The sequence below is a fragment of the Pezoporus occidentalis genome, unplaced genomic scaffold (genome assembly GCF_034315485.1).
Source record: "Pezoporus occidentalis ecotype Australia unplaced genomic scaffold, CSIRO_AGI_Poc_V1 ctg116, whole genome shotgun sequence".
NCBI lineage: Eukaryota > Metazoa > Chordata > Aves > Psittaciformes > Psittacidae > Pezoporus > Pezoporus occidentalis.
Window position 1 is genome coordinate 2,109,067 of NW_026912951.1, and position 27,790 is coordinate 2,136,856.

The 27,790-nt window shown below is 43.2% G+C and overlaps 1 protein-coding gene across 8 annotated transcripts in view; it reads left to right on the forward strand.

Annotated features, from left to right (window-relative positions):
* Window positions 1–27,790, forward strand: part of NDST2 (N-deacetylase and N-sulfotransferase 2) — a 136,694-nt gene that overhangs the window by 87,591 nt on the left and 21,313 nt on the right. For all 8 annotated transcript variants that reach the window (XM_062639482.1, XM_062639489.1, XM_062639536.1 and 5 more), the window contains one exon: window positions 22,841–24,238. In XM_062639482.1, the coding sequence (XP_062495466.1) occupies window positions 23,246–24,238 (993 nt within the window). In that variant the 5' untranslated portion in view covers window positions 22,841–23,245. The remainder of the gene's footprint in view (window positions 1–22,840; window positions 24,239–27,790) is intronic.

Genomic DNA, 27,790 nt, shown 5'->3' on the forward strand with positions numbered 1-27,790 from the left:
TGCACCACTCTTGGCACAGGAAGGGCTGAGAGCTGAGGCAAGCCAGGAGGTAAGGGTGACCCCACTGTAGGCAGTTCCCTCCCCAGTGGGGTACAGTCCCACAGGGTCTGAGTACAGCTGGCAGAGCGGGGTGCTAGTAACAGGGTCTGTTGGCAGTCCTAGGCAAGATGGAGGAATGAGGCTTCATCCAGGGGTTTAAAAGAGAGAGCTGGAGACAAAGCTACAGCATAGGCCCAAAGTCCACCCAGGAGACAGGGCTAAAGGCAGGACTGGGTGCAAGCTATAGCCTAAATCTACCGATCTGCCTACAGCCTAAATCAGTCCAGGAGATGGGACCAGAGGTAAGGCTACAGGCAGCTACACCTGCAGCAAAGTTAAGGCAAAGAGCAAAGGCTCAAGCCTGAGCTTAAATAGGGATTGCAGGACTATAGGCAGCATGGGTGTGTGGAGGTCCCACATGAAACTGGTCTGTGCTGTTAAGGTGCCCTCAGGGTCCTGACACCTCCCGCTCCTTAGAGGGACAGATGAAAGTTTGCTTGCTCTGTATGCTCACAAGTTTTGATGTTATAAATGGTACCTATAACAAAGCTCCTTTATTTCACTGAAAATGAACAGAAAGGTTTTCCCTTGTGTGCTTATTCTGGCCCCAGAAATTCTTGTCATCTCTTGGATGGGCACTTCATTCCAAACATGGTGCTTGATGGCTCACTTATCTCCTGAAGACCTTCTCAAGAACCAGTCTTGGTTTCTGTTTCAGTGGCAGGTCCAAGAAAAAAGTATAGTATGATATAGCTGTCTTCAGCTAAATTTCAGGTAGGGTAGATTCCATCAGTGACAACACAAATGTTGACGCAGGCTAGAAATGTACCAAAATCTGTGCAAATAAAAATGAGCTTTCGGGAGCTGAACAGATTGTGCCTACACAGGGCTGCAAGGTCCATCCCTTTTCTCAGCCCCCATCCCTGCCTCAGATCTGGCAGTGTTCACATGCCTTGTTAAGCCAATAAGCTCTTGTTGGGTTTAACTGTAGTCTTCCTTGTGCTATGGAGTGGAACTCTGTTAACCTCAGTTAAAGGGGAAGTTCAGGACAGGAAGCTGTTCCTCTGTTAACAACTAGATATTGGCTGAGTTAAACGCATCCTTAAATCTTCTCCTAGCCATTCTGTGGCTGCTAAAGAGAATGAGAAATTTTCCCTTCTCCCTTGGTGACCCCCAGAAAATCTTCCTTGTATCCAAGTGTCTTTTTTGAGAAGAACTAAGGTTGTTTAGAATATTTATCAATACATGGTTGAGTAAGGATGGAAGAATTCAAAAGAAATCTAGTTTTTTCAGGTATATAGTGCAGTATTAAAGTACCTCAGTAGTGATCTTTTGTTGCTAGTACATTTCCAGTGAAATTTACACACAGGCATGTTTGGTCCACTGGCTCAGTGACAGTTTCAAGATCTATGGGACTGGCTACAGCATATCCTGTGTGTTGTCTCTACCTGGAAAATGTGGTAAAGTGGGCAGAGCCCTGGAGGACAAGATCTGTGCACAGAGGAGACTGGTGTCTGTCTGTGTGAGACAGAAGAACTGGGTGAGAAATTCTTTTTTTGGCACATTACTGTAAACCAAGCTAGATTTGTTGTGTACTTCTGTTTGGAGATTAAGAATTGTTCAGGGATAGCACTATCAATGCTGTTGTGCCATGGTGGCTTACAAATAAGGCTTATCAAGAAAATTCTTTAAAGAATGTAAACTAAACAAACATGTCTTGTGATGTCTTGGTAGTTCTAGAGCCATTTAGGCCCCATCCATTTCTCAAATACTGTTAGTGCAAATAGCATCCTAAACCTGAGGTATTTTGAAAAACATGTGATGGAAAAGCACATTTTTTTGACATGCCGGGGCATGAAAAATGTGTTTTGCCTAGCTGTTTAAAGTCATTGTAAAGGCCCAGCTATACACCTTGTAGTATAGCCTAGTAAATGAGGGACTTCAGAGAGGATTATAAAGTCTCTTGAGGTATGAAGCCCCGGTTTCTTTATAGGTCTGTTAGCATATTTGCCTGGATAGTGGGATTTTGCTCCTTTTTTTGTTTAATTTCCAAAGATCAGGTTATTTACAAACTAAGGCCACTTATTTCAAACAGCCTTATCTTCATGCCAATAAATCCTTTTAAGCCACTGGTACAAAGAAGAGCAAGAGATTTGGGCCTAACCAGTATCTTGGAAATTACGTTATTACAAAGTATGACCCTGGTAAGGAGGAAATACCACAAATACTGTTAATGTTTTTGTAACAACCAGCATTCTTAGGTTGGATATAGAGACTCTAAAAGGCCTCTCTTTCTCTGAATAGTTGGTTCTGGTTTGCAGAAAGGTATTCCAGATCATGAGCATTAGGAGTAGAGGAAAGGTACAAGCTGCTCCAGAAATGCTGCAGTGGGCATGTGATTTCAGCCAGTGACAGAAGAGAGACTTTTATCTGAATCATTACTAGACATTTTGAGTTTGCTTTCGTTTTGCTGGGCATTATGCTAATAAAAGTTACTTTTAAAATCTTTCATATATAGTTTTACAGACATTGCCTGACAAAGATATTGACACCTTAGCAGTGAATTTAAGGTACTATTGGTTTACTTTTTGTGATTACCCTTCCTTGGACCCCATAGAAATAGTCTGCTGATCTTGGTGGAAAACTTCTGCTCCGATAGTGTGTAATTCTGCAGCTGTGCCTCTGCTGTCACGATGATGATTAAAATACACTGAGTAACGAATACAAAGATCATGAAATCATGTCAGAAAGGCCTTATTGTATATCATAGCCAACACAGGGAATGTTAAAGAGAGACCTACATGGTTATCTGAGTCTTCATAACCAGGGAAGCTGTTTGGGAAAGGGAGGCTGTACTTAACAGTGTGCAGCAGTAGAGGCTTGTCTCTTAACTGCATTGACAGCACCCAGCATTTCCCTCTTTATTTCCAGGGCTGTTTGGAGATAGTTACCACAAAGTGATACTGAGCAGAACTACAGTTTGCATCCTGCCAGGGTAGTTTTAGGAAAACGTAACTGAAATCTCACTACATCTACCTGCTAGCGTGAGGAATATTTCATGTTGTTGCCTCCAGCCGATGCTCAACAGCAATTGACCTAAATTTTTCTCTGCTTGCCACTGATCAGGGGGACAGTGTGGAATAGTTCTGGGAGTTGCAGAGGAGTGGAGAAGTGTGTGGGAGGTTTGGGTAGGGAGGATGGAGGGGAAGGAATGTAGCCTTTGAGAGAGATACTTCTCACCTTAGGCAGAAGGCAAAAGTTTATTGTCTTCATATACATGGAGCAGCAGTAATTCTTCTCTCTAACGTTTCCTAAGTGACTACATTTGAAAAAACTACCACCAAGTGTCAAATAAACCTGAATAGCTATAAAACACTGGAGGCTAGAGAAAAATGTATTAAGTGTATGACAAAAGCTCATCATGAAAGTCTTGATTGTTCTGCACATCAGTTTTGTTGTATGGAGTTAGGATTTTCTGTCATCTTTGTGACTAGTGGAGCATCAAGAGATTTCCAACATCTGCTTTTTGCATACTGCAGCTCAGATGGGAAGGGTTTGTTTACTGGCATAGATGGAAGCTGGAAGCTAAGAATTTGCATGGTTTTAGGTTATGTATAAATGAAAATTGTTGTCAGTATCATCCATCTGCAGTTCACAGAAAGGCTTGCAAACTTGCAGTGCTGCACTGTAGCATGACAAGAATATAAGAAGTTCTTTTGTTAAACAAGGCAGAATAGAGAGTTGTCTCTGTTAGATGTGGAAACCACATTTTTCAGAGGTACTCAACATCCATTTAACTTTGTTGATTGATGAGGACAGCAGTACGAGTTTTATGTGTGTAATCCTGATCCCTCGGCACCTTGTCTTCTATTCTCTGCTTAGCAATAAATATCTTAACATCTGTGTGCTTTTTTTATTAATATGTAATTTGCAATGTTTTTGTAATATATCTTCTAGGATTAAACAACACTGAGCAAAATCATTGTGCCTTTACTGGACAGAAAGAATACATGATAATCGAATTAGTTCTGAATTGGTTTTATTGTTAATTCAAAAGGAAAATAATCTATTTACAATCAAAAATACAAACCTTTTTCTACCTTAACTTACAGGACTTGTTTCTGTCCTGTTGGAGCAATGGGATGGTAGCAAATACCTTTGAGACAGACGTTGCTGCAGCTACCTGGTCAATTTAACTGGAAAAAGCTAGACATTCTGTAAAAGCAGGTTAAGTCATAATAGGTAACCCCAAGAGCCTGATAATTGACCCTTGTTTCTGGTTTTAGTTTGTAGCTTGTAACTGTCAGGATAAAACTCGAAGGAGGTGCTTTGTTCACTTAGAAATAGCACCTGAGTCACTGAGGTTCAGGCCTCCTTCAGAGTGCTCTCTAGTACCCTATAATGTTCCATCACATTAAGTTTTCACTGTATTCTTACAGAAGTGTTTGTGGTGTACAGTCAACTCCTGTTAAAAAAACTCCCCCAGAGATGTGTGCTAGTGTGTCATCCTGTCTGAAAGCCCTCTTTTTCTAAACCCTGACTGGGAACGGATGCAACTTTGAGCATACTTAGGGTATTCCATCTTCAAAGAGCAGAGTATGCTGCTGTGGTCCTTTCCTGCTTGCCTCTCTGCTCCTCTAGGAGGACACGGTTTTCTACTATGTTTTGAAGTAGAGAGCTCCTCTTGTAGCAGTCTTTCAGGGGTATAAAGAGAGTTTAGCTCCACCACCACCACTGTGACCAACCATGCTTCGATAGGGACAGAACATAATCTCAGATTTGTGCATTCATTCCTTTAACATGTTAATTTTTTATTAGTGGTGTGCAAGAAAGTGATTTTTTCCTTGTCCCTCTGCAGTTTTATTACAGTCTCCAGATTCCAGTAGTGGTGTGCGAGTATACTGTGATGGTGGGTTGTTTTGTGCCTGTCCCCCCATGATATCATTTCAGTGAGTGAAACTGCAAGCCACATTAGGGCAAGAGAGCCAATTTACTGCCGCTGAATACATCTGATGAGTGTAGTCTCCCTTGTCTTGTCAGCTTGTCAGTCTGGAGGCATCCATAAACCTGTGACAGCTTCAAAAGACGAACTCTGGCGGCAAGCTGTCAGGGTGCCAGGCACTGCTGTCTGTGGGCTCCCTTCCTCCCATCTCCCCCCTTGCCCACCTGATTGCCTTCCTTCTGCCTGTCTAGCTCTCTCTTTCCTCTCTCCCTGTCTCTCTCCTCTTCCCCTCCCTCCCTGCCCCCCACCTCGCTCTACCTCACTGCGGGTTTAGGCGCTGTCGTTCTCTGTGGCAGTACCTTCTTGGTTTCCTCCTCGATCCTCTTGCCGCTGGAACAAAAGGAGAACTGGCTGCCCGCTGTGCAGCATCTGCCCATGCAGCCTGGGGAGCGAAGGGGAGGCGAGCAGTGTGCTCTGCATCTCCCTCTGCATTCCCGTCTGCCCGTGCCAGCAGTGAGCTCGTTCAGTCACTTTGCTAGAAATGCCTTTGAACTGCTGCCAGATCCCATTGTCTGCCGTGCAAATGGAGTTCAGCACCCTGCCGTGATTAGATGCACAGTGTGTAGGAGGAGGAAGGAATGGAGCTGTATCCCCACCGTGAAGGAGCATCTCAAATCTGCCATGTGCCGTAACAGTCTGAGTGCTGGACCATGCTTCTCTACCTTCCTCTGCACACTGTCTTCCTTACTTTAACTGTTCCTGGGTCTTCAGGGAGTGACATGGAAGCTTTTCAGAGAGGAGCTGCAAGGCAAGATCGTTTCCAGGGAGAAGAAGCCTGTGCTTTTGGACTGTCTGTGTTGGACTGTGCTTTGCCTACTACCCACCTGTAGCTGCAGTGTGATACACCAGCTAGTGGTTAATAGTGCTTCTGCTCAGCAGTGATGTGCTCTTTTTTAGTGCAAATTTATTTACATTTTCCATTTGTCTGCACTTCAGAGTCTGGCATCCTTAGGTTCACAAAATGATCTGAGAGACTGTGGCAACACTGAGTGAAGGGAAGGCAGCCACTGCTACTAATAATGGTTCACCCATCTACCAACTGTGCAACCCAGCTGCCCTTCTCCAGAAAAGCCAGCTCTATATATGCTTTTGTGAAGAACAGCATTCAGGCTTTCTTCGTTTCTCTTTGGTTCTGTATCTTTCCTTGGGTTTGCTGACTCTCAGACCGCCTTTGAGAGAGTAACTTCACTTGAGGATTTCACTTTTAAAGGTAGGAATTTGAATGTCTGTACTTACCTTTCTTATTCCTTATTTAATTGTTACTTAGGTTGTTACAAGAAAGCATTGATTTCTTTCATGCCTTGCTATTTGGGTGCTTGTTGGCCATTCATCTGCTAGGGCAGTGCTTTGAGAGGAGAATGCAGGAACAGCTCTTCAGTGACTGTATTAGGCAGTGCACTAAGTGGAGTTGGCAGGGCTTGTATCTCACACTGATATGCATGCTTCATTCCTTGCTCATTAAGCTATTTGTTAGTTCCCTCTCCTCCTCCTCCTCTCTCTGCTCTGCCTTTCTCTCCCTGATAGGTAGTCTCTGCATCTAACCTTGCTGCTGTTAAATTCAGGTTCTGAAATGTGCTGGAGGAGGATAAAATTGTGGCCTGTGAGGAGCTGGTGTCTCACAAATGCACTCAAACAGTACAAGGAAGCTGATTAGAGCTTCACATCTTTGCCTGGGCTACAGCTCATGCTGCACTATAAATAGACACTCCCTTGACCCTTCATAGTCACTTTATGTCTTGGGTACATGACTGGAAGATGAACAGATACCAGTAATATTGGTAACTGATGAAATTGTTGTAAAGATTAGAGCGATTACAGATATAGAACACTCTAAATATCATGTGATGTCTTCTGTGTTCCCTGAGGACTAATGCAACCAGATTTTCTAGTGATTTGTCACACAGCAATCTGAATTCTCATTTGCATCTCAAGAGCAGAGCTAGTTGTGCTAACTTAATGTGCAGCAACTTGAAAGCTTAGAAATGGAAATGTTTATATATATTCTTTTTCCTTTCACCACAGACTAGTAGAAGATGACCCTTTGGTTAACGATGTGTTTGATTTCCATTTTTTAGTTCCTTGGTAAATGAGATTGGCTTGGAGCACCAAGGATTTTCTAGTCATTAAGAAATGTCTTGATCCTCAAGCTGAGAGGTAGCTGCCATTCTCCTGATCAAGTCACACTGAACAGAATTTAGGCGTTTAAAAATGTTTTTTAATTAACCAGTTAAGTTCATGCTGATAGTATGGATGGTTCTGCAATTTAGCGGAACACTGCAGATGCAAGAAGCAAGAGCTTGGCCTGGAGCACAGGCCAGAAACTTCTCAAAAGGGCTCTTCTTTTATGGGTCATTGTTTTTTTTCCTTTCATACTCTCTTGCAGTAACAGTAATGAATGTAGTCAGATGGTTTCTTTGTAAGTAACTCTGTAGACATGGCTCCTGCTGTCTAAAACCTTCCCTCTGCAGTATGACCGTATGGAAGAGGAGATGCAAGCTGAAATTCCCTTCTTTGCCCTTCTTCTCTACTCCTGCAGCTTCAGTTCAACAGTGAGGAAGATTGGTGGTCTCTGCTAAAGTGATGTCGTATGTTTTAGGTGAGCTAAAATTGCAGCGACATTTTCTACATATGGTGTTATGATCTGGCCTTTCCATAGGTCATTCAGTTCCAGAATCCCAAAGAGATAATGAAAAGGTGTATGTTGACAGGAGTGTTTAGCCAGCACAGAGCTGTCCTGTCAAAGGTTGACCAGCTGCTAACTCCAGGAATCTTGGGTCTTGCCACACCACTGGAATTGCCAGACAACCTCCTATGTGGCTTTTCTGCTTTGAAGATTTGAAAGAAATTGCTATAAACCTCAAAATTATCTTTAAATGAAAACCATCTCCATGGTTTTAAACTATCCAAAAATGATTTATAAGGTCTGTTCACCTTAGATGAAATACAAGAAGAAAAAGTCATTAATCCCACTGCTCTCCTTCATAATGAAATAACCATTTTAGGTGCTCAGTAGAATGTTACAGCATCTCAGAGGCATTTCGTGAGTGGATGTAGCTGTTTGCCTAAAACCACAGTTGAGGTCTGCTTGCATGGTGTTACCATGCAGTGTGTATAGACGTTTCAGCCTGGTGTTACCATTCCAGTGTGTATAGACGTTTCTCCATTGTCATTATTCATTCCACATACCTGGGCCCTGCTGAAGTTTGCTTCTTGCAGCATGAAGTGCCACCTGTAGAGCAGAGCTGGACTGGAGCAGGTACTTGAGTAGTTATCACTCTGTGGGGTGCCTCTTTCCTGATGCTTCATGATGGAGACATGAAGTGCAGTAAAAGCACTTGGGTGTATTTGAAAGCTGGGAACCTGTTTTAGTCTCTGAAACACTGTGAAGAAGGTGATAAATTCAATAAGCTTGTTTCAAGAGAGGCAATTTGTAGTGTTCATTTATAAAAAATGTTGCTGGGTTGCTGGAAAATAGGAGGGGGAAGAGGTTGAGAAGGAAAGTCTGCAAACTAAGCCTACTTACACACATTAGGATGAGCCCAGGCATGAAGTGAAAGGAAAACTCAGAGCTCTTCATTATCTAATACTCCCTTAGGGCAATAACAAACTCACTATAGAGCCAGCAAGCCAGGCCCAGGGGCTTGCAGAGAGAGAGCACACATTGTTCTCAGAATATGGCTGGTGCTGGACTCTTTCACTGCAAATTTGAAGCTATCTTTAATGCAAAATATTCCTCAAAGGGATTTGGTTTTGTTGCTTACCATTTCAAAAGCTGCTTTCAATCCAGTGTGATGCCTTCTTCTGAAAAAAGGTTGTAAAGTTAGGTATTGTATAACAGAGGAAGCGTAATCTTGCTTTTTTTATACCCCCATATGTGAGCTGAGGTTTTGCAGAGACCCTCCTTTTTAGAACTGAAAAATAGCAAATGGAGAAGTTCATCTGTCTCTGCTTTAGTGTGTTTGCAGCTTTTCAGCCTTTTCCGTGGCACTTCCTGACCACTCCATATTGTGTGCTTCATTTCAGCGTAAGTAATCATTTTTCTACTGAAACTCTGAGTGTAGAGTATATTTGTGTAAAGGTTTTTTCTGGGGCAAAGGGGTGGAGGATGTGGGAGAGAACATAATGCAGACCTCCAGTGTCTCCCACTGATACATGTACAGTTGCTCTGGTTTGGATTTCTGTAAGCAGTGGCAATAGAATAAGGTGTCTCTTCTGGGACAACCTGGCAAGGCAGTTAGGGGTAGGGTATATGACGGTGGTTCAGCCTGCATACATTGAATTGGTTGGTTGACATTAGTCTGTTTAGAATCATGAAGGAAAGTGGACCTCTAAAAAGAGTGGAGAACTCAAATACCTCATCTTATTTGTATTCCTAGCACTTGCAGAGTCCAAGGTTATTCTTCTTATAAGCAATTTGACCTAAAATAAATTCACTCTCTTCCCCATTCCATATAAATTAAATGCCATTACTAGTAGTTTAACCTCTGAGGTGGCCCTTGCTGAAGGAGCATGGTTCCTCTGTTTGATGCAAATACCAGCAGTGAAGAAAAAGAAAGGGGTGAGAGCCTGGCAAGTGCAGTGGAGGGGAAGAGAATTTTCACCCCTTCCATGGAGCAATCTTTGTGTGTCAGCAAACCAAGCTGAGTTACAGTCCTTCTGCTAATTGACTGCTGCCAGAGGATTTTGCACCTTCTGTCTGTCCTAGGTCTCATTCTCTGGAGTGTTTGCAGGAGAGCAACGAGCGGTGGCAATTCTACCCTTATCACTGTTCTGAAGTTTGTGTTTCATCCACGTAATGTCAGGGTATCAGTCCATTCTGCTAAGTTCAAAAAGTGCTCTTGAGGCATCAGTGCTCAGTGTCTTTGTGTAACGTGATTCTCATTTTACAGATGGGGTTTGGTAAATGTGTAACCACATCAAGTTACAAGACTTTTTCTCAAATTCCCTAGCTTTTAGGATGATGTCTAGCTCCCTCCCAGAAGGTACATGAAGAGCTCTCACTGTCTCAGAAATGGTCTTTGAACATATTTCTGATCGTGTGGACCAGTGAACAAAGGGGTAGTTGAAGATTTTAATGTCTCACCCTGTTTTACCTGCCATGATAGTGCTGCTTTTCCTTCTTCCCCTTCTGTAACTGTACAAGGGGAGAAGGAAGACAAAAAGGCCATTGAAATATCCCTGTGTTGGTTTCCTGAACATGGAGCCTGTGCTTCTGTCTTAGCTGTGAAATCTTCCTCTCTGAATGTTCTGGAAAATTGGTGTCTAGATGAGAGGACAAAATTTGGTCCTCAGCTCATGTGCAGGAATGAGTTGGAAAACTGCCACCCTGTCTTAGCTCTGGAGGTGCCTGAATGAGGGTTACGTACGGGTTGGTAACCCTTACACAGGCTCCTTGGCACTACTTGGGTAGAGTTACCTGTTGCCACTGCTGCCTAGGGACTGCCCCACTGAGGAGAGGGACACCAGGAGTTGAAACTGAGAGCCACGTTGGTGGGTTTCCTGGGGCTGGAATGGCCAATGCATTTGTCAAACTGACAGTGCTGTGTGGCCAAGGAGGAGGATGTGCAGGTCTGCTCTCCTGGCCGGGGTGCAAGGAACTGGTGGATTTCCACATTCTCCTGTGCCTCCCTCAGCTGAGAGGGGAGTCAGGCAGCGAAGCCAGTGCCTGGCTGGGCAGAGGAGGCTGGGTTGCACCCAGTGGCTGGCAGCTGCCCTGTGGTGCTGCCTGGTTGTACCAAATAAATTGATTGGGAAAATACAGGGGGTATGGGCAAAAATAAGCGTAAAAGCACCAGGGTAGGATTCTTACTACAGGTATCAAGATGTCAGCACATCCTTTGAATGCACTGTCCATTAATGCTTGCAATCACAGATGTTCTGCAAGCCACTTAGCGCTTCACAGGAGGGTGAGGACAAAGCCAAAGCTTTTCAGATTATTGCAGAAACACTAGCTCAGGTTCATAATCAAGACTGAGTTTTATAGTCCAAGTAGAGGCTTCATTTCTCTGTTGTTTAAGAAAAGAGAACGTCTTCCAAAAAGCTGTAATCTTTATATTCCAGCTACCAAATTAATTATGTGAGTTAAGTAGACCAAATAATTAAGAGTTAAAATTAATGTGCATTTAACTTTAATGTCTAAAATTTTAAAATATGGTTATCACAGTGTACTTTTTTAGTAACATAATTGTAGCTCTTCAAAGTTGCTGTCTAGCTAAAAATTATTTAACGCTTGTGTTTTGGCTACAATGGAGAAGATAAGAGAGAGTTTGGATATCCGGACTGCCTCTGCTCTCTCCCCTTTACAGCAGTGTTGAGTAGAAAAAGAAGAAAAAATCTTGTCTGGAAATACAGTGTTGTTCTGATCTGGGGCTACTAAAAAGCATTAATTATTTAGTTACAGTGTTGCTGCAAAGTTGAGTCTGAATTACTTGAATGCTCTAAATGCGGTTGTTTCTCTCCCATCACATCTGTGCCCAAGATTTTAGTGTTAAGTGATCTGAAAACTATGAAGTATCTGTTACATCACTGAGATCAATTAGCACATTTGGACTTGAGATTTCAGCATTAATGATGAAATGTCAGCATTTATGATGTTTTATTGTGCGTATTCTTTAGGTTAACTAACTGTCAGCTAGCTAATGCTGCTTTTGTATCTGTATGGGAAATGGTTTACAATGAAAATTGCAGAAAGCACTGTAAGAATGCAGTTTGAGCAACTTTTCTGTCCAAGTGCACTCCTTGCCACCTTTTGCTCCTGAATGCTTCACTCTGGACAAAGGGAAGGGATGAGTGCACTTAGTACTGCAAGTGTATTAGATTTTCGCAACCAAATCAGCTGCGGCTTTAGTCAGGATGTGGAGGAAATAATGCTGTGGTGTGTCCGGAATATTGCAAGACAGGGTGAATTTCAGCCTTGCAGACTCTGAGCCCTCCTCTGTCAGCATTAAATACATAAGCTATAAGCATGCTAGTGTGTGTCTGTTGGAACTCGTCTTTGAAGATGAGCTGTTAAGACTTTTATAGACCCTACTTCTTTTGATTATTAAAGAACCTATGTTTATTAAAAGTAGGCAAGCTAGACCTAATGTCTAAGGCACCTTCTGTCTTTAGGCGCTGTGTTTCTGCCTCCTTAAGCGATGTGAGCTGTCATTTTCTCCTACTCCCCTCTGACTCCTTGTGCACTCCTCCCTTTATCTCTTCCTCCTACTCTCAGCTTTGCATTTTGTTTCATGCTGCCTCCTATTCCTGGAACAGTCTCCCAGTCTCTGCTGCCAAATCCTCCCTCCCTCCCTCTCTCTGCTCTTGCAAACCTGTTTCTTCCAGCAATCATTCCCAAGTTGTTTACTTGACTAATTGTCTCTCTGTATGCTTTCTTTCCTGTATCTTTTGTTCTGGATCATGTTTCTTAATGTGAAATAGTACATGTGGCAGGAGTATATTTGTCACTATTTTGTTGAGCATTGTTTGCATTAGCTCTTTTTATAGTGATTAGTAATGGATTCCCATTCCCGTTCTGAGTGCAGAATTTTTCACGTCACTGTTTTCTGTATGCCATTAAACAGCAGCCATGTTTTATCTTAAGGTAATTGCTAGGCTGTAGAAAATTAGCATCTATATTACAGCAAGTGCCATCAACTAGGCTGTCTGTATAGGCAAAGTTCAGCTGTCTTTATCAACTTGCCTGGAATGGTGGTAGAAAACACAGGGTACTCAGCAAACCTGGTGGTGCTCAGAAATACTTCTGTCATTGCAGTTTCGCTACAGTGGTAATTGTGGTGCTGCGGCTCTTATTTCCCTAGCATGGACAAGCTCACAGAGGTGTGCATGGAGATGTGTCTGCTTACTGCTTCTAAGGCATTTTTGTATCCATTTTATATTTACAAAATCCTTCTATAAAGCATTTTGTTTGTGAAACAAGTCTTACCACTGCTTTCTGCAGAAAAGCGAAAGACCTACCATGTTAGTAGAACTGTGTGTTGATAAGTGGTTATGTTGTTGAATGCAAGTGGTGGATCAAGTTAGCATGGTTTTTGCAATGCATTTTATAGGCTGAATACTTTCTACCAGGCCAGACCAAGTTCTCTTCTCCACCGAACACCTTGCCGTGCAGGCTGATGCATGTTTCTGCCTGGAGGGAATTTCACTTTTCTGTCAATTGTGTTCTTTCCATTCCAACTGATCATTGATTTTTATCGTAAAAAAAGTTATTGGGATTTTCTGTTTTCAGTTCACTTATTTGAACCAACTTGACGATTTATTAAGAAAGAAAAAGAGACTCTGAAAATATTAATGATGCTTTAGACTATTTCATATTTATTTAGACTGATTCATAATAAACAGTTCTGCATACTACTAAGTCCCACCTCTGATAATATCTGACCTTGTATCCTACTGCTATGTCTGAAACAATAATAGTTTCATAAGTTTTAATCCTGTTAATGCCAATACAGGCTTGCAAAATGGCACACCAGACTAACCCCATTCGTTTTGACTTGAAGGTTGAGCATTTGTTTTTCCATTATCAGAAACTAGAAGTGGACTTAAAACTACATTTCTTCATGGAAAAAAAAAAACTATTTCTTACTTGAGTAAATAGTTTCCATGTTAATAATAGGAAATTAATCTGATTTTCAGCAGTCGAATGCATTTTATTGGGAATTTTACTACCTACAAATTTTGGAAGAAAGTCTCCAAGATAGCCGAGTTAGTCATATTCAGGCCCCTTGCAGTTTTCAATATCGAGATCCTTTTTGTCTTTAGCTGCAGTTCCTAATGGAGATGCACATTTTGATCAAAATTATTGAGCTTTCCTGGCAAAACTTCAGTTTTATGAGAGGGTAGATCTGATTGCAAATATGGCAGCTTTTGTTCCTGAGTTTGTCTGTGCTGTTAGTGAGGATGTTAATGAGGTCCTGGACATGAAGGAGTATTTTAAAGATGCAGCTTCATAGAAGAAATAAAATCTATTTATCATCAGTTGACTAATTCAAAATGTGAGGATGTAGCACCCACCTTAGTATTAAGTCTATAAAATGGGAGGAAGACTAAGAACAATTACAGTGCAGTTTAAAATGAATTAGTGTATTTGAGATGTGTGTCTCTTGAAATACTAAGCTTTCTTTTTCTGTCTTGATTGTCTAAAAACAAGGTTTCTACAAGGGGGAACTCAAGGTACAGTGTTGAAATGCTTGTTTAAAAATGGTAGGGAACATAGCATAGTGTAAACTCTGGTGTGGCAGTATGTATTGCCTGTGTTGCTCTGATTTTGTAACAATTACAAACACAGATGGTTTGAGAGAAAATTAAATAATTCCACCCACACTACGACAGGGAAGTCTAACAATAGCCACAACTCTCTATCACCCTGTTTCTCTAGCAGACTTCATCCTGCTGGCACTTACACATCCTTCATGCATTGAAAGTTACCTCGTGTGTGAAGCTGCTGTGGAGTCCATCAGGGCTGTAAGGACCCCAGCAGGCTGGCTTTGTCCTCACCTGCCACATGTGGAGTCTCCATCCACCTTCCTCCTCCTCTGGCACAGACAGCATCCTTAGCAGCAATACCCAAACAGGACAGCTAGAGGTGGTCAGTGACAGCTGCCAGGTTCAACCTAGAGTCCAGTGATCACCAGATGCGTTACCAGGCAGGTCCAAAGTCAGGTCAGCAAGGCAGAGCGTACTTGTGACAGAATTCAGGTCATGGCCTGAGCTCAGGAGCAGCTTGCAGGTCGGTAGGTGAAGGCTGGTGAGGGCATTCAGAGCCTGGTGGTGTACTCAGGGCCCTGACAGTCTTCCTCACAGAGTACCCCCTCGAGATGCATAGGTAGCCCTAAAGGCTGAAGGCTTAGTGAGAGCAGTGACTTTGCATTTGTTCTTGCCTTGCAAACCCAGGCCTCTAAACCACTTTCTTGGTCAGCCAGTGTAATCTCCGTAGACTTCAAGTCATGCCTTTTCCACCTGATCTTCTGTTGCCTTTGGTTGTTTTCACTCGTTTTGCCTTTGCAGGCCAGATTTATGGCTTGCTTATATCACTTTTAACCCCATTTTCTGCAATGAGTTAGTGCTGTGTTAAAAGCTGTTTCTCAATAGTCAAGCCAGAAAAGAACATGAATATTTTGTTTTCTGAGTCCAGGAGACTTATTTCAATTACACTGAGGTATTAGAGAACTAGGTATTAGAAACTACAAAAGCTGGGAGATACACTATTAGCTTTATACTGGGTGGAAGTCTCATGAATAGGAGGGAGCTGCTGTGCTCAGCTGTGGAACATGTTCTTTTACAGGCCCAGCAAATTCTGACCCTGTGAATCTCAGTGCAGATACACAAGGACAGATAAGCACAAAAGCTTTCCTGAGGTTTCATGCTTTGGTGGAGCATACTTACAGCTTTCTTCTGGTGTCATTTTGGGCAAACTTTCAGTATAACAGCATCAAACCTCTTCCCTACTGTCATAACGTTCCTAGGTAAAATAGGAAAAGATTGCCTCCTATGTATTACCTGACAGGAGGAAGCAGTTGAATGTAGAACATCAGCCTCTTGCTAATTGAGGTGAAATTTTTAAAGTATAGCTCAAAGGAAGAATGGTTATGCTGCTTTCATAGCAATTACAGATAAACTTCCATAATGTACATTTCTATATGAAAACATTTCAACTCTGACACTGGGTTGTCTTAGTTTTGAGACAGATTGACTGTATTTCCTCATTAATTAATTTAGGAGAAGACAGCAGAGAAGACATTTTGCTTTCTGCAGCAGGGTCCTTTATCTGAACTGTGATAAGCAGGGTGCATGAGGGAATGGAAATTAGACCCTTGTTCATATCTAATGTGGAAGGAACTGCATTTATTTCCTGTTCTCATAGCTGAATTGAAGATGTTTTGCCATGATAGAGCATATGTGTTGATTACTGATGTAAGGACGAGCCTGAAGATGGTGTGTTTCCACCATCTGGGGTGACTGAGGTACTCATTTCCCACTTGAGTGGATTAGAAAGCAACTTGGAGTGCTCTTATATGGCAGGCTCTAACCTGCACTAACTCTGGTTCTCTGTTCCACAGCTCCAAGTGGTTGGCTGCAGAAAGGAGCTTGTATCTCACATTATCACCTGGTTTGGGAAAAGGGTTAGGGTCAGAGCATGCGTGGACCTGTGTGTCAGGAAAGGCACAAAACAGAAGAAAGGGTAAGCCCAGAATGAAACTGTACAGTTCTTATGGTAGCTTGATACCTAGGGTTCAGTAGCACATGAAATAAAAGGAGTGGGAATGCTCCTTTGGTTATCTCTGAGGAAAGAGAGAACTTCTCTTTCTCCTTTCTCTTACATGAGCAGTTGCATGACAGAGACCTGTGCACCTGCCAAGCAGTTACATCTGCTCAGCTGGTGGAAAGCTCTAACTTCTGTGAGCCATAATACTTGTACTCTTTCCATTCCAGCAAAGGTGTGCAGCTGCCAAGCTACTCATTATTTTTATTAAGTAGGTAACATCAGCAACTGGTGAAGGCTAAAATTCTGTCTGGTTTGGTTTTTGGTTCTTCAGGTTCTCCTGATTTGCACATCTGATCTTTAGGCAGGCTGAAAACCAAGACAACAGCTGTTTTCCCTTCACAAAATTGGCCAGTGCCAAGACAGTGAAACACATAGGGACTTGTGGTGCTGACATTCCATTTGAGGGAATACCTCAGTGTAAAAGGTTGAAATTTCCTTGCTTTTGAAAATGAGTCAGGTCAGCAGTAGTGACCCTAAGCAGTTAGTGTGGTATGGTAAGGAAAAGGCAGGGAACTGAAAACCAGATTTACTGGAAGCTTTTACAAGGAGGACCTTCATGTTTTCAGAGGAAAGGGTTGGTTTATGTTGCTAGCAGGTAATGCTGGGCCATGCCTCTGTCATTGGCATGGGCAGGACTGAAGCTGTTCTTTTTTTTCTGTGCTGTAAAGGAGCAAGAGAACAAAGATCTGCTGCAAACTAGGTTGTCAGTGGAAGGGATGTATCATGTATCCCAACAGGAAGAACCTTGCAGAAGTCGTTGGATCCCTGTGATGGTTAAAATAATGAAATGATTACTTCATTGCACAGATCTTCTCTTAATCACATTGATGTTTCAAGCCTGCTGGCCAGCGCTGTCAGCTTCCTGGTTTACTACAGGTCTGCACCAGCAGGGCCTTACCCTTGCATGAGGAGAGCGCAGCCCTGGCCGGAGGCTGTGAGCATGTCTGTCAGAGCAGCATGGGCACCATTTGTGTTTCTTGCCTCTTTGATCTGAGCTTTGTATGCGTTGGGCTCTCACCACAAGATTTGACTGTCGGTGTGTGCTAGCTGAAACACATGCCCAGACCCCAAAACTGAGTTTGGTTGGCAATTGCATTAGAACGTGGCTCTGATTCCCAGTATTCTGTTTTACCCAATATGTAGAATACAGCCAGCATTCATTCCCTTGAGGTTCTAATGACTCTTTTGCTGTGTGGCTCACTGTGCTCTGCTGACACTTGCCAGGTTCTCCAGCTTCACAAGAGAGGGGGCTGTACCTGGAGGCCTGGCATACAGATGTCTCCAAAGACAAGGGAGGGCCTGATGTGACTCACATTAAAGCACAATTAAAGGAATTTTGTGTCATGATGACACCATCAAAGTGGAATCGGTTGGAAAAATCAATCAGATTCTTTCTCTGATTACTGTGTAACTCTATTACTGCCGTCCCCCCTGAGGCCTAAGGCAGCAACCGTCTTGCAGGAAGTGCCAAAGAAAGACCTCTGAATTAGAACTGTTGTGGACAAAGGCAAGATCAAAGGCAAGATTCTGCTGCTGTGCTTCCAGAAAGAGGGTTATGTTATGAATAATAAAAAGGGCTGTGGAAATGTACTCGTGACACTGGGTTTTAGGGTGATAGGACTTTCTGTAGCTCAGCTAGGAAAGACCGTGTGTGATGGAAGTTCTCGATAAAGGTGTCAGATGACATCCATTATCTTCCATGTGCCCTGGCATGAATGTACCAGCAGCCCCCAAAACATATATTCTGGTCACTGGTTTAGATTAAGTGATGGTGCGTTTGTACCAATCCCCCACGATAATTTCCAAGCACAGGAAGTATCTGGAGATTTGAGACATTAAAACCACACAATTCTGATTGTTATCTTCTTTCACATCACATCAGTTGCCACGTGGACTAGGAGCTGATAATTCACAGGGTGGTTTATGTTTTGCATTAACACTGTATATCACTAGGAAACAGAATGTCTAAGTTTTATAAAGCGTTTATCTTAACGCTGGTGCTTTGTGAGATAGCTGACCTTAGCAGCTGATGCTCTCTGATGTAGCAATGCTTTCCTGGCAGGATGGGAGCCTGCTGAGCCTGCGCCCTTGCATTGGTGAAACACTTCATCCTTGTTCATTGTGACTGCCGCCTCTTGCGATTCACACTTGGGCAGTCCTGGCAGGAATCCAGAATGGACCTTAATTTATCTATAAATCTGGTTGGTTGAGGTTTGGGTGGGTTTGGTTTTTTTTGGTGTTAGATTCCAAGGAGTTAGATCTCAAAAGAGGACACAGGTATTTTGCTTTTCATTTAAGAGGGAACAATTATCAGTGTGATTCTCCCTCCCCTTGCAGTATCGATCTTTCTGAGCTTTGTGTGTTGGGTCCGGGTGGTTTCTGACAGTTCTCTCACCTTTTAATATAAATTTAGGCTGGTGTATTTATTTTGTTACTTTCTTTTTTTTCTTCATTTGAACCTAAACCAGCTGATTTGGTCCCCAAAGAGCTCAGCGCGTGTGGTGCCAGCTGGCATGCCCTCTGGCTGTGAAGCCTTGTTAAAGAGATCGGAGCTGACAGATTCTTGAGCAGCAATCTGATGCAGGGCTTTTTTAAAAAAAATTTGGGGTTTTGAGCTCACCCATGTAACAAATGGGGGCTTGTTTGAGAGCTTCGATAGAGGCTTGAATGGAGCCATTGTTATCAAAACACTGCTGTGATTCAGAAGTGCCCAGCAAAGGGGGCTCCTCTCCCTCTTGCTCCTCAGCTGGGCACTGCAGGTGTGGTAGCCTAGTTTAAACTCTGGTTTCATCCTCATTCTGCAGAATAATCCAGTTGTCTTGTGATTTTCATCTTTAAACTGATAACCAGGGAAAGTGAAGCTGCAGTTCTTTGCAATTCAGTTCAACAATAAAAATGAAGTTGGAGAGAGGTGAGTGAGTGAAACCAGGGAAGAGAAGTGTTTTCCAGGTTGATGTTTTGGGGGTAAAGAGTTGTAAAAGTAGTACAGTACTTTGCCAGGCTTTCACATAGATCAGCGTACTCTGAGTTTTCTTACTGTTATCGTGGTATTTAGATTACAAATTCTAGCCCAGAAACACTTGTTTGGAATATTTTACAGGCACTGCATGGCCTCTTGAGCTTGTAAGTCCCTCTTTACATTGCTTTCTCCTACAAAACCAACTTCTGTCTATGTTTCTTGAGATAATGATTTTTTTTTAATCCAAATTAGTCTAATTATTGTATTTCATACATTGGGATTAAAAAGCAAAAGGATGTGAGCTATTTGGGAAGACACTGACACAATTCTCAGTCTTCTCAGTGAAAATCAAGTATGAAGGAATCTGAGTGGAGTGTTTTGAATGAATTTGTTGCATAGGAGTAGAATGAAGACCACTTCTTATAGTAGCTAGTATGCATGGAGTCATATATGTCATATCTTACAGGGAATTAATAAGAGATATAGCATTTATTATATGTTTCTACCTAACCTCTCTCTGCCCTCTGAATTCTTTCTTTCCCTGGCTCCTGCCTCTCTGCCGTTGAATGTGACTTTGGAGCTCTATTGTGAAGCCCAGGCAGGTGACATCAGAGCCTTCCTTGCAGAGTCAGTAGGATGCAGAAGGCTCATTGTGGAGGTGGAAAGGTTGTTTTCCTGGTTGATTTTGGAAGGTGACACATGTTTTGGGATACTGTGCTGATACACTGGCAGTCCCAGTGTATCACTGGGGCTAAACTTGACTTAAACTGGAATTAGAAGCTGTATGCTGTACTCAGTCCAGAGAGTCATGCATTCAAAATCTGTTGTCACTTCAGTAACTAAAGAAGGAAAAAAGTATCTGAATTCTGTTTTTTTTACGTCTTCCCGTGGTAATTTCTCCTCTTCTCTCCAGTAAAATTTAACAATATGTAGAAACAAAACTCAAAGATGATGATTGCCCTTGTTGAAGAAAACACAACTTATTGTCACTGATGGATTTCCAAAGACAGTTCTGTCATTACAGAGGGCCATTTGGGAATGAAGACTAGATCAGCTTGGAGTCTGGGCAACAGAGGTTTGGTTTGTTGGGGCTTTTTGCTTGTTTTGGTTTTTTAACCTTGATTCACCTTCTGCCTCGCAGTGTGACCTTCAGTAAGAGCTGCTGTGCCTCAGTTTCTCCAGCGGAAAATTGTTTCTGTCATATACTTTGCATTTACAGTCTACAGCTATTCTGATGATCTCACTGGGGCTAAGGTTTCTTTGTGCACTACGCAAACCAGTCCAGGCTCTGCTGAGCTTATAGCATAGATGTTATTTGTGATAATACTTAATGACCATTGCAAGGCTTGTGTAAGGAGCACTCCGACTCTCTTCCATCTGCTGTCACAAAGCTAGCAGTATTATATCTCTTCATATGAAATCTGTTGGAGGTTTTTTTGTCTCTGCTTCAAGCTGTGGCACCAATTTGGAAAACAGCCTGGTGGGAGTCTTCCGAGTGGGACTTCTGGCCTCATCTGTGAACTGATATTTTCCCTGACTCAGAAGGATTTTTTTCTGTTTAGTAATACACATTACAAAATATGCATCTGTCTCACAAGTCATTTCTTTTCTGGTGGACCAAAATTAGCATCTGTCTCACAGGTCACAAGTTTCTTTTCTGGTGGAGCTAGTTGTTAAAACCCTGACCTTACTATATAAAACCCTGATATCTGTCTTAAACTCATGGACAGCCTAGTCTCCCATATTCTTTGTTTTGTCAGAGTGATAGTTGCAAAAAAGCTCAAGAATGGGAGGAGTGGAGAAAGGGTGAAGAACTGTTTTGGTAGTGCTTTTTGTTGTTGTTGCTCTTGTGCCTCCTGGTGTTGTAAGCGGTGCCAGTTGAGCAGGTGGTTAGCGGGATCGTGTGCTGTGGAGCACATGTCTGCAGGAGTGTGGGTGAATGATTAAGAAAGGCTTTGGTTTAACTTTTGCAGAGAGCTCATTTGGAGCATGACTGACTTGGTGAGCAACATCTGGCATTCAGGGTGTCCGTGCATTGTGCTGGGAGGGGCGGACAGCAGGTGCTCCCCAGAATCCCACCTGTATCCCAACTAATGGTGTTGTCGCTGTAGGTGAGTCACCCTTCTGGTAAGGGAGAGAAGAACTACACAGTGATTTCATTTTATTTTTAAACCAAAGAGCAGTTTAGTTACTTTCCCTGGTGTTTATGTTTGGTGTTTGTTGGCTTTGTTGAGCATTTTAGCCTGGAAAAATAACAGCATATGGTGAAATAGTCTGCTGTCATAAACACAAAGCAGGAGGTGAGAGAGCTTTGTAACAAGAAGCATTCGCATGTTTGAGACCAACCCAAATTCACGTTGTGCTGTTGGTGATTTGAAACTGGCTTCATGCTCTTCAGAGGCATGTGAGGGAAGGTGAGAAAAGTCTGAGGAGATGTTTCCCATCCAACTGCCACCGAATCGATAGGCAGCAATCAGGTGTGTGGTGTGTGGGCAGCCTTGCTGCCTGGCTCCATGATGTCCGAGGGACATTGTATCTCCAGAGCCATGTTTTGACGGCCCTAAAAGAACATGAATTCCCAGGAAGAGTGGGGCAGCCTCATAGAGAGGGGTGGGAATCATGGAAATTGGGAGCTGTGGGGCATTCCATGGGAATTCCGTGATAATTCTAGGCATTCAGGGGACTGGAGCACCTCCCCTATGAAGACAGGCTGAGAAAGTTGGGGCTGTTCAGCCTGGAGAAGAGAAGGCTGCGTGGAGACCTCATAGCAGCCTTCCAGTATCTGAAGGGGGCTATAGGGATGCTGGGGAGGGACTCTTCATTAGAGACTGTAGTGACAGGACAAGGGGTAACGGGTTAAAACTTAAACAGCAGAAGTTTAGATTGGATATAAGAAGGAAATTCTTTACTGTTAGGGTGGTGAAGCACTGGAATGGGTTTGCCAAGGGAGGCTGTGAATGCTCCATCCCTGTCAGTGTTCAAGACCAGGTTGGACAGAGCCTTGGGTGTCATGGTTTAGTGTGAGGTGTCCCTGCCCATGGCAGGGGGGCTGGAACTAGATGATCTTAAGGTCCTTTCCAACCCTAACTATTCTATGATTCTGCTGGGCTTGACGCAGCATATCCTGAGGGCCTAGGAAGTTGCTGGCAAGGACTTGGACACATCACTGTTAGTATTGGAAGTGGGCAAGATGGAGAATGTGAGGGCTCTTTCTTCTTCTTGTTAATTTTGAAATAGAGGCTAGAATAAAAGGGGTTCATGTTTTCTGTTCAGTGGCATAAAGAGGAGTGGGGAAGGCCAGGTACGGCAGCTCTGCTTGCTGTAGCGTGTGAGAAACTCACCCAGGGTGAATACTGAGTGCCTTTACACTGTCAGGGCCTTTCTCTCAAAGGCCATTATGGAGGTTCTGCCAAGCTCCCACACAAAAGTTGTGTGTCACTTCCCAGGGAACACGTCTGCCTGCTGACAGGCGAGTGATGCTGCCCACCTAGCACCTGCTGATCCTGCCATTTAATCTCAAACCTGTTAAATAACATTGATCCATACTGAGAATTGACTTTTTCTTTTTAAATTGCAGGGTGCAAAGAGAAGGTGGCATCATGTGAATGCAGAACAGCTAGGAGAGAAGCAGGACACCTGGGAAGGCTGAGCTGAGACTGCTCGTGCACAGGATGACAGACTGATTTGCTGTTCCAAACGATTCAGGGAAACTTCACTCCTCCAAAAGACTTTCTCGAGTGAGAGGAGAGGAGCAGAAGGAAGCATACAAAAGAGCGATGGGAATTGAGGGCCATGGTTACCTGAGATAAATGGCAGATCCCTGGGAGTCTAGCCTTGTACCTGTTCGCCTTCGCTTTGTTTCTCTCCGCAGCTGCTCTTTCTTCTCTGCGAGCTGCTGCTGGGTGCTGCCGCGGCGGCACTGGAGACCTCAGGAGCGCCGTGGGTGCAGCGCGTGAGGAGGGGCTGGGCAGCCCGCCTCACCATGATTCAGCTGTGGAAAGTGGTGCGGCATGTGCGACAGCTGGAGCTGCACAGGTTGATCCTGCTGCTCATCGCCTTCAGCCTCATCTCCATGTGCATCCTGGCCTACTACGTCACTAACAGTCCCAAAATCAAGGAGCCACCGCCCCTGCCCTTCAGCGACTGCAGCAGTCAGCACCGTGTCTTGATCCCACCACAAGCCAGCTGGAGGCTCACAAAGTCTGTGGACACCTCACGCACAGATCCTGTGGTGTTAGTCTTTGTTGAAAGCATTTACTCCCAGCTGGGGCAGGAAATAGTGGCCATCCTGGAATCTAGCCGGTTTAAATACAGGACAGAGATCGCCCCTGGCAAAGGGGATATGCCCACCCTGACAGACAAAGACAGAGGACGCTACGCTCTTATTATCTACGAGAACATCCTTAAATATGTGAACCTAGATGCTTGGAACCGAGAGCTGCTGGACAAATACTGTGTAGAGTATGGAGTGGGGATTATAGGCTTTTTCAAAGCCAATGAGAACAGCCTGCTCAGTGCACAGCTCAAGGGTTTCCCCCTTTTCCTACATTCCAACTTGGGGCTGCGGGACTATCACATCAACCCTAGTGCTCCCTTGCTCTACGTCACCCGGGCTAATGAGGTGGAGCAAGGTCCCCTGCCTGGTGATGACTGGACTGTGTTCCAGTCAAACCACAGCACCTATGAGCCGGTGCTGTTGGCCAGCACGAAGTCCTCAGAGTCTATTCCTCACCTGGCCACCCACAAAGCATTGCATGCCACAGTGGTGCAGGACCTGGGTCTGCATGATGGGATCCAGCGGGTTCTCTTCGGCAATAACCTCAATTTTTGGCTGCACAAACTCATTTTTGTGGATGCCATTGCCTACTTGACTGGCAAGCGCCTCTGTCTCACACTTGATCGCTATATCCTCGTTGACATTGATGATATATTTGTGGGAAAAGAGGGCACTCGCATGAAAGTGTCGGATGTAGAGGTAAAGTTCCTAGAATAACTACAGGCACCAGGCAATTCTCTAGTGTGTGTGGTATGCCAGGAAAGGCAGGGTTGCATTTAATTTGAGTGCAAGACTTGATTGCTGCAATTGTTCTCATCTTAAACAGAGAACTGGCCTGCAAATGGCCAGTTCTGAGGCCAGATGCTGAGGCATCCTGTGTGATGCTCTCAACTGTTTTGCAGGTTCAAAAGGAGCATTTTTCATGCTGGGACCTGTAGCTGGCCTCTCTGAATTTAGGAGGATGTTGCCTATGGTGGTCTGTTCTGTCTCATCTTTAACACAGGGAGCAGACATATGCAGATTTCTTCTGTCAAATCTATTTGTAGCTGTATACGTACTTTTCAAAAGGAAAAGGCAGATTGTAATAGAATAGAATATAAAACTGTATTAGATTATTATGATGTGTATAAACTGTATGTATTATATTGCAAAGCTGTTGGCTGGTCCCTGGAGTGTAAACTGCAATAGTCTATGTTTTAGCCATCTAGCTTTTCAGGACATAACCGAACTGGGAAAAGAAAGGTTTTCTCTCACCCTTTATTACGCCCCTCTCATATCCTCCACCAGCAACCCCCATCCCGGAGCAGGAAATACCCAAATATTCACCAGGGAAACATGGTCACACCAGGCTTTCATGAGAACCATCTCTGTGGCCTCATGATTGGGAAAGAGAGATGCCATCTTTATGGTTTGCTTTCTTTGGCAGTTCCTTGAGTAATACAGTGACCTATTAGGAAAGGATACGGGAAAGCACAGAGAGAGGGATATTTTCTGGAGGAGAGGGAAGCAAGACAGGCAAAGGAGTAAGCAAGTAGGAAGAAGGTAAGAAACCAAGTGCCCCTTCTAATTCTTTGTGTCCTTGAAAGTGTGTGATAGAGCGTTCTTCTAAGTCTGTGATACACGTACATATGCTGCATCATGGAGCTAAGGACTTGCCTTGTAGCTTCCCCATCAGATACTGACTGGTATGTTCCCCATCAGTTCTGGTTTGTAGCCATTGAGGCAGGTGTGTTGTCTATTTCTCCAGGTCTGCTGAGGTTGTTACCACAGGTATGAGGCTCCAGGCCTTTCTCTCTGGATTCCCATTTAGCACTTGCCCTTAGATAAGTCTGGCTGGATTTTCCTGGATACCAGTCATGATGACAGTAAGCCTGTGACAGCAGCTGCCTTACCGTGTTTCCAAAACAACTTCAAACTGAAGCACCCTTTAACCTTTCATCTGAGGGCACAGAACATTTGAGGCAAAGGTATAAAACAAAATACTGTTATACACATGTGCCCCCTTACCTGAACCAGACCTCATCCATTACATGTTCCAAGAGCACTCTTACACCTCACTTAGGAGTCTTACCTCCTTTTCTATGTGTTTTTTGCATCTGTGCAAGACGTATCTTGGTTTATCTCCATTTTTCGAGGTTTTGAGATTTTAAGTTCTGTTTTCCCAGATTTGCCTTGGGGGGAATGCATTCTGTTCAGAGCTAGCTTTATCTTTTCAGTTCATTTGAAGCTGCATGCCTGAAGCAGCTGTAATCGCATGCCATTACTTATTTTACTTGTTTCATGCTTTAATAATTCTTTAGAGGCACCTTTGACCATAGGTCTCTGAGCAAACAGATGTATAAAAAGTGTTTCCAAGCAGTCAGATATAGAAAAAATAGAGCAGTTTTTATATGATACTTATTTAAGGAAAGTGCTACAATTTTCATCATTTCACCACAGTGTCCATGTGTTTTGAGGAGCTGTGATGTTCTGAATTTGTTGTTTGACACATCACAATCTCATCTTGGTCTTAAGCAGGCCCTGCACCCTCTACACCAAATTGGCAGAGATTCTCACTTTTGTAACGTTTGTGCAGGTTGCAGACTCATGTGAGAATGCAGGAGATAGGTGGCCAAACCCCTTGGAAACAAAGGGTGCTCTAGTGATGTTAAAAACAAACCCAGACAAAATAATTCCCAAAGATGCTTTGTTTGGGTTTTAACAGGGTGAAATGGAGGAATAATCTGTGATCAGTAAGCAGAGAATCTCAGGCAAAGCAGATAAAACCCAGATTTATCCATTTAAAAGAAGCTCTCTGATTGCAGAGACATGAGAGGGTAATGAATTTTTACCTTTTAAAAGCGAGAAATAACTACATGGATTTGTTGATAGCCTCTCACCGTGGGGAGAGAAGGGAATATAATAGTGGCAGAACAGCTGGCATTTTTTTTGGCCTTTCATATGAAAGCTCTGTCTCAGGGCTGTTAACACACAGCTCCTTATCTGAAAGGTTAGATTACAATGGTGAGGTTTGGAGATTGGCTGTTGTATGAAGGTATAAAATTCACTCTGCTGTCCCAGTGAGCCTGTTCGCCATGTGCAGGTACACATTCAGAGAGCTTCCAAACAAAATGGCTATTAAAAGAATGCATGTCCATAGTAGATGTCCTATATGAGAGGAGAAATGTTTTTATTGGTGATGCTTGAAGGAGAGTTGAATGGCTTTGTTCTTCAACAAGGCAAAAAAGGAATTGTGCTTGCTTTTACTTTAAAGATGGTAACCCTTGAGTTCCTGTTTCTACTGAAGGGCAGCAGCCAGGGGCTTGCCATCCTCAATTGGATTGAAACAGTTGGAAGTTGAACAAGGAAAATGTTTTTCCCTTGTAAAGTTTACCAGAGATTTGAGCTGCATGTAATTAACAAAACAAAAATCTCAGAAAATCCCTTCTCTTCCCAATTATTCCGTATTCAGTCTCTTCTAAAATCATAATCCTTGAAATTCACCAAACCTCAGTGGAACTGGCCAGCAAAGATGAGCCGTTTCTAATGCAAAATGATCTGGCTTTTATGATCATTCCTGCTTGTCCTTAGGTATAAGGAAAGAAGATTAAGTAGATCAGGTTTTGCCTCTTTTGCTAGTAATCTCTACAAGGGCATAAATAGTGAGCAGTTCTTGCTAGCAAGTCTGAGAGAAAGCTAAGTGCAGATCAAGGACAGCCCTTTCATTTTGGGTTATGAGGGTAGAAGAGAGCTTATCTGGTGAGGCTGGCTGTCAGCCTGCTCTTGCCTTTCTAAATTGTAGAGAATGATCTTACATGAAATGAAAATACTCAGCAATTTCTAACTCGCTGATTCTAACATTGTAAGAGGTAGAAGTACCAGTACCATGAATGCTTTCTGTTTTGACGGTGCTGTTTTGAACTATGCCACTGCTACTGCTGGGTTGTGAGAAGACTGCAGAAAATTCTCTTGTGAGTGTGCTGCCCTGTGTCATAGGGCCAGATCCTATGAAGGTGTCTCTGCAACACATTCCTAATATGCTTTGTAAAAGCGTTTGAGATGAGGCTGTCAAAGTGCTCTGCTTTTCTCCTCCATTTTTTATCATCTGTTTCTCTGCATTTGTCCATGTACTTTTCCTAGACTCATGGTATCCTCTCTTCCCAGCTCTGACTCTCAAACTTGTTTCCCCCTTTTCTTTTGCATCTTTTTAGAAGGACCTGAGATAGGAGAGGTAACATTTAGGGTTTGTGTGAAACAGCTAAAATCTCTGCA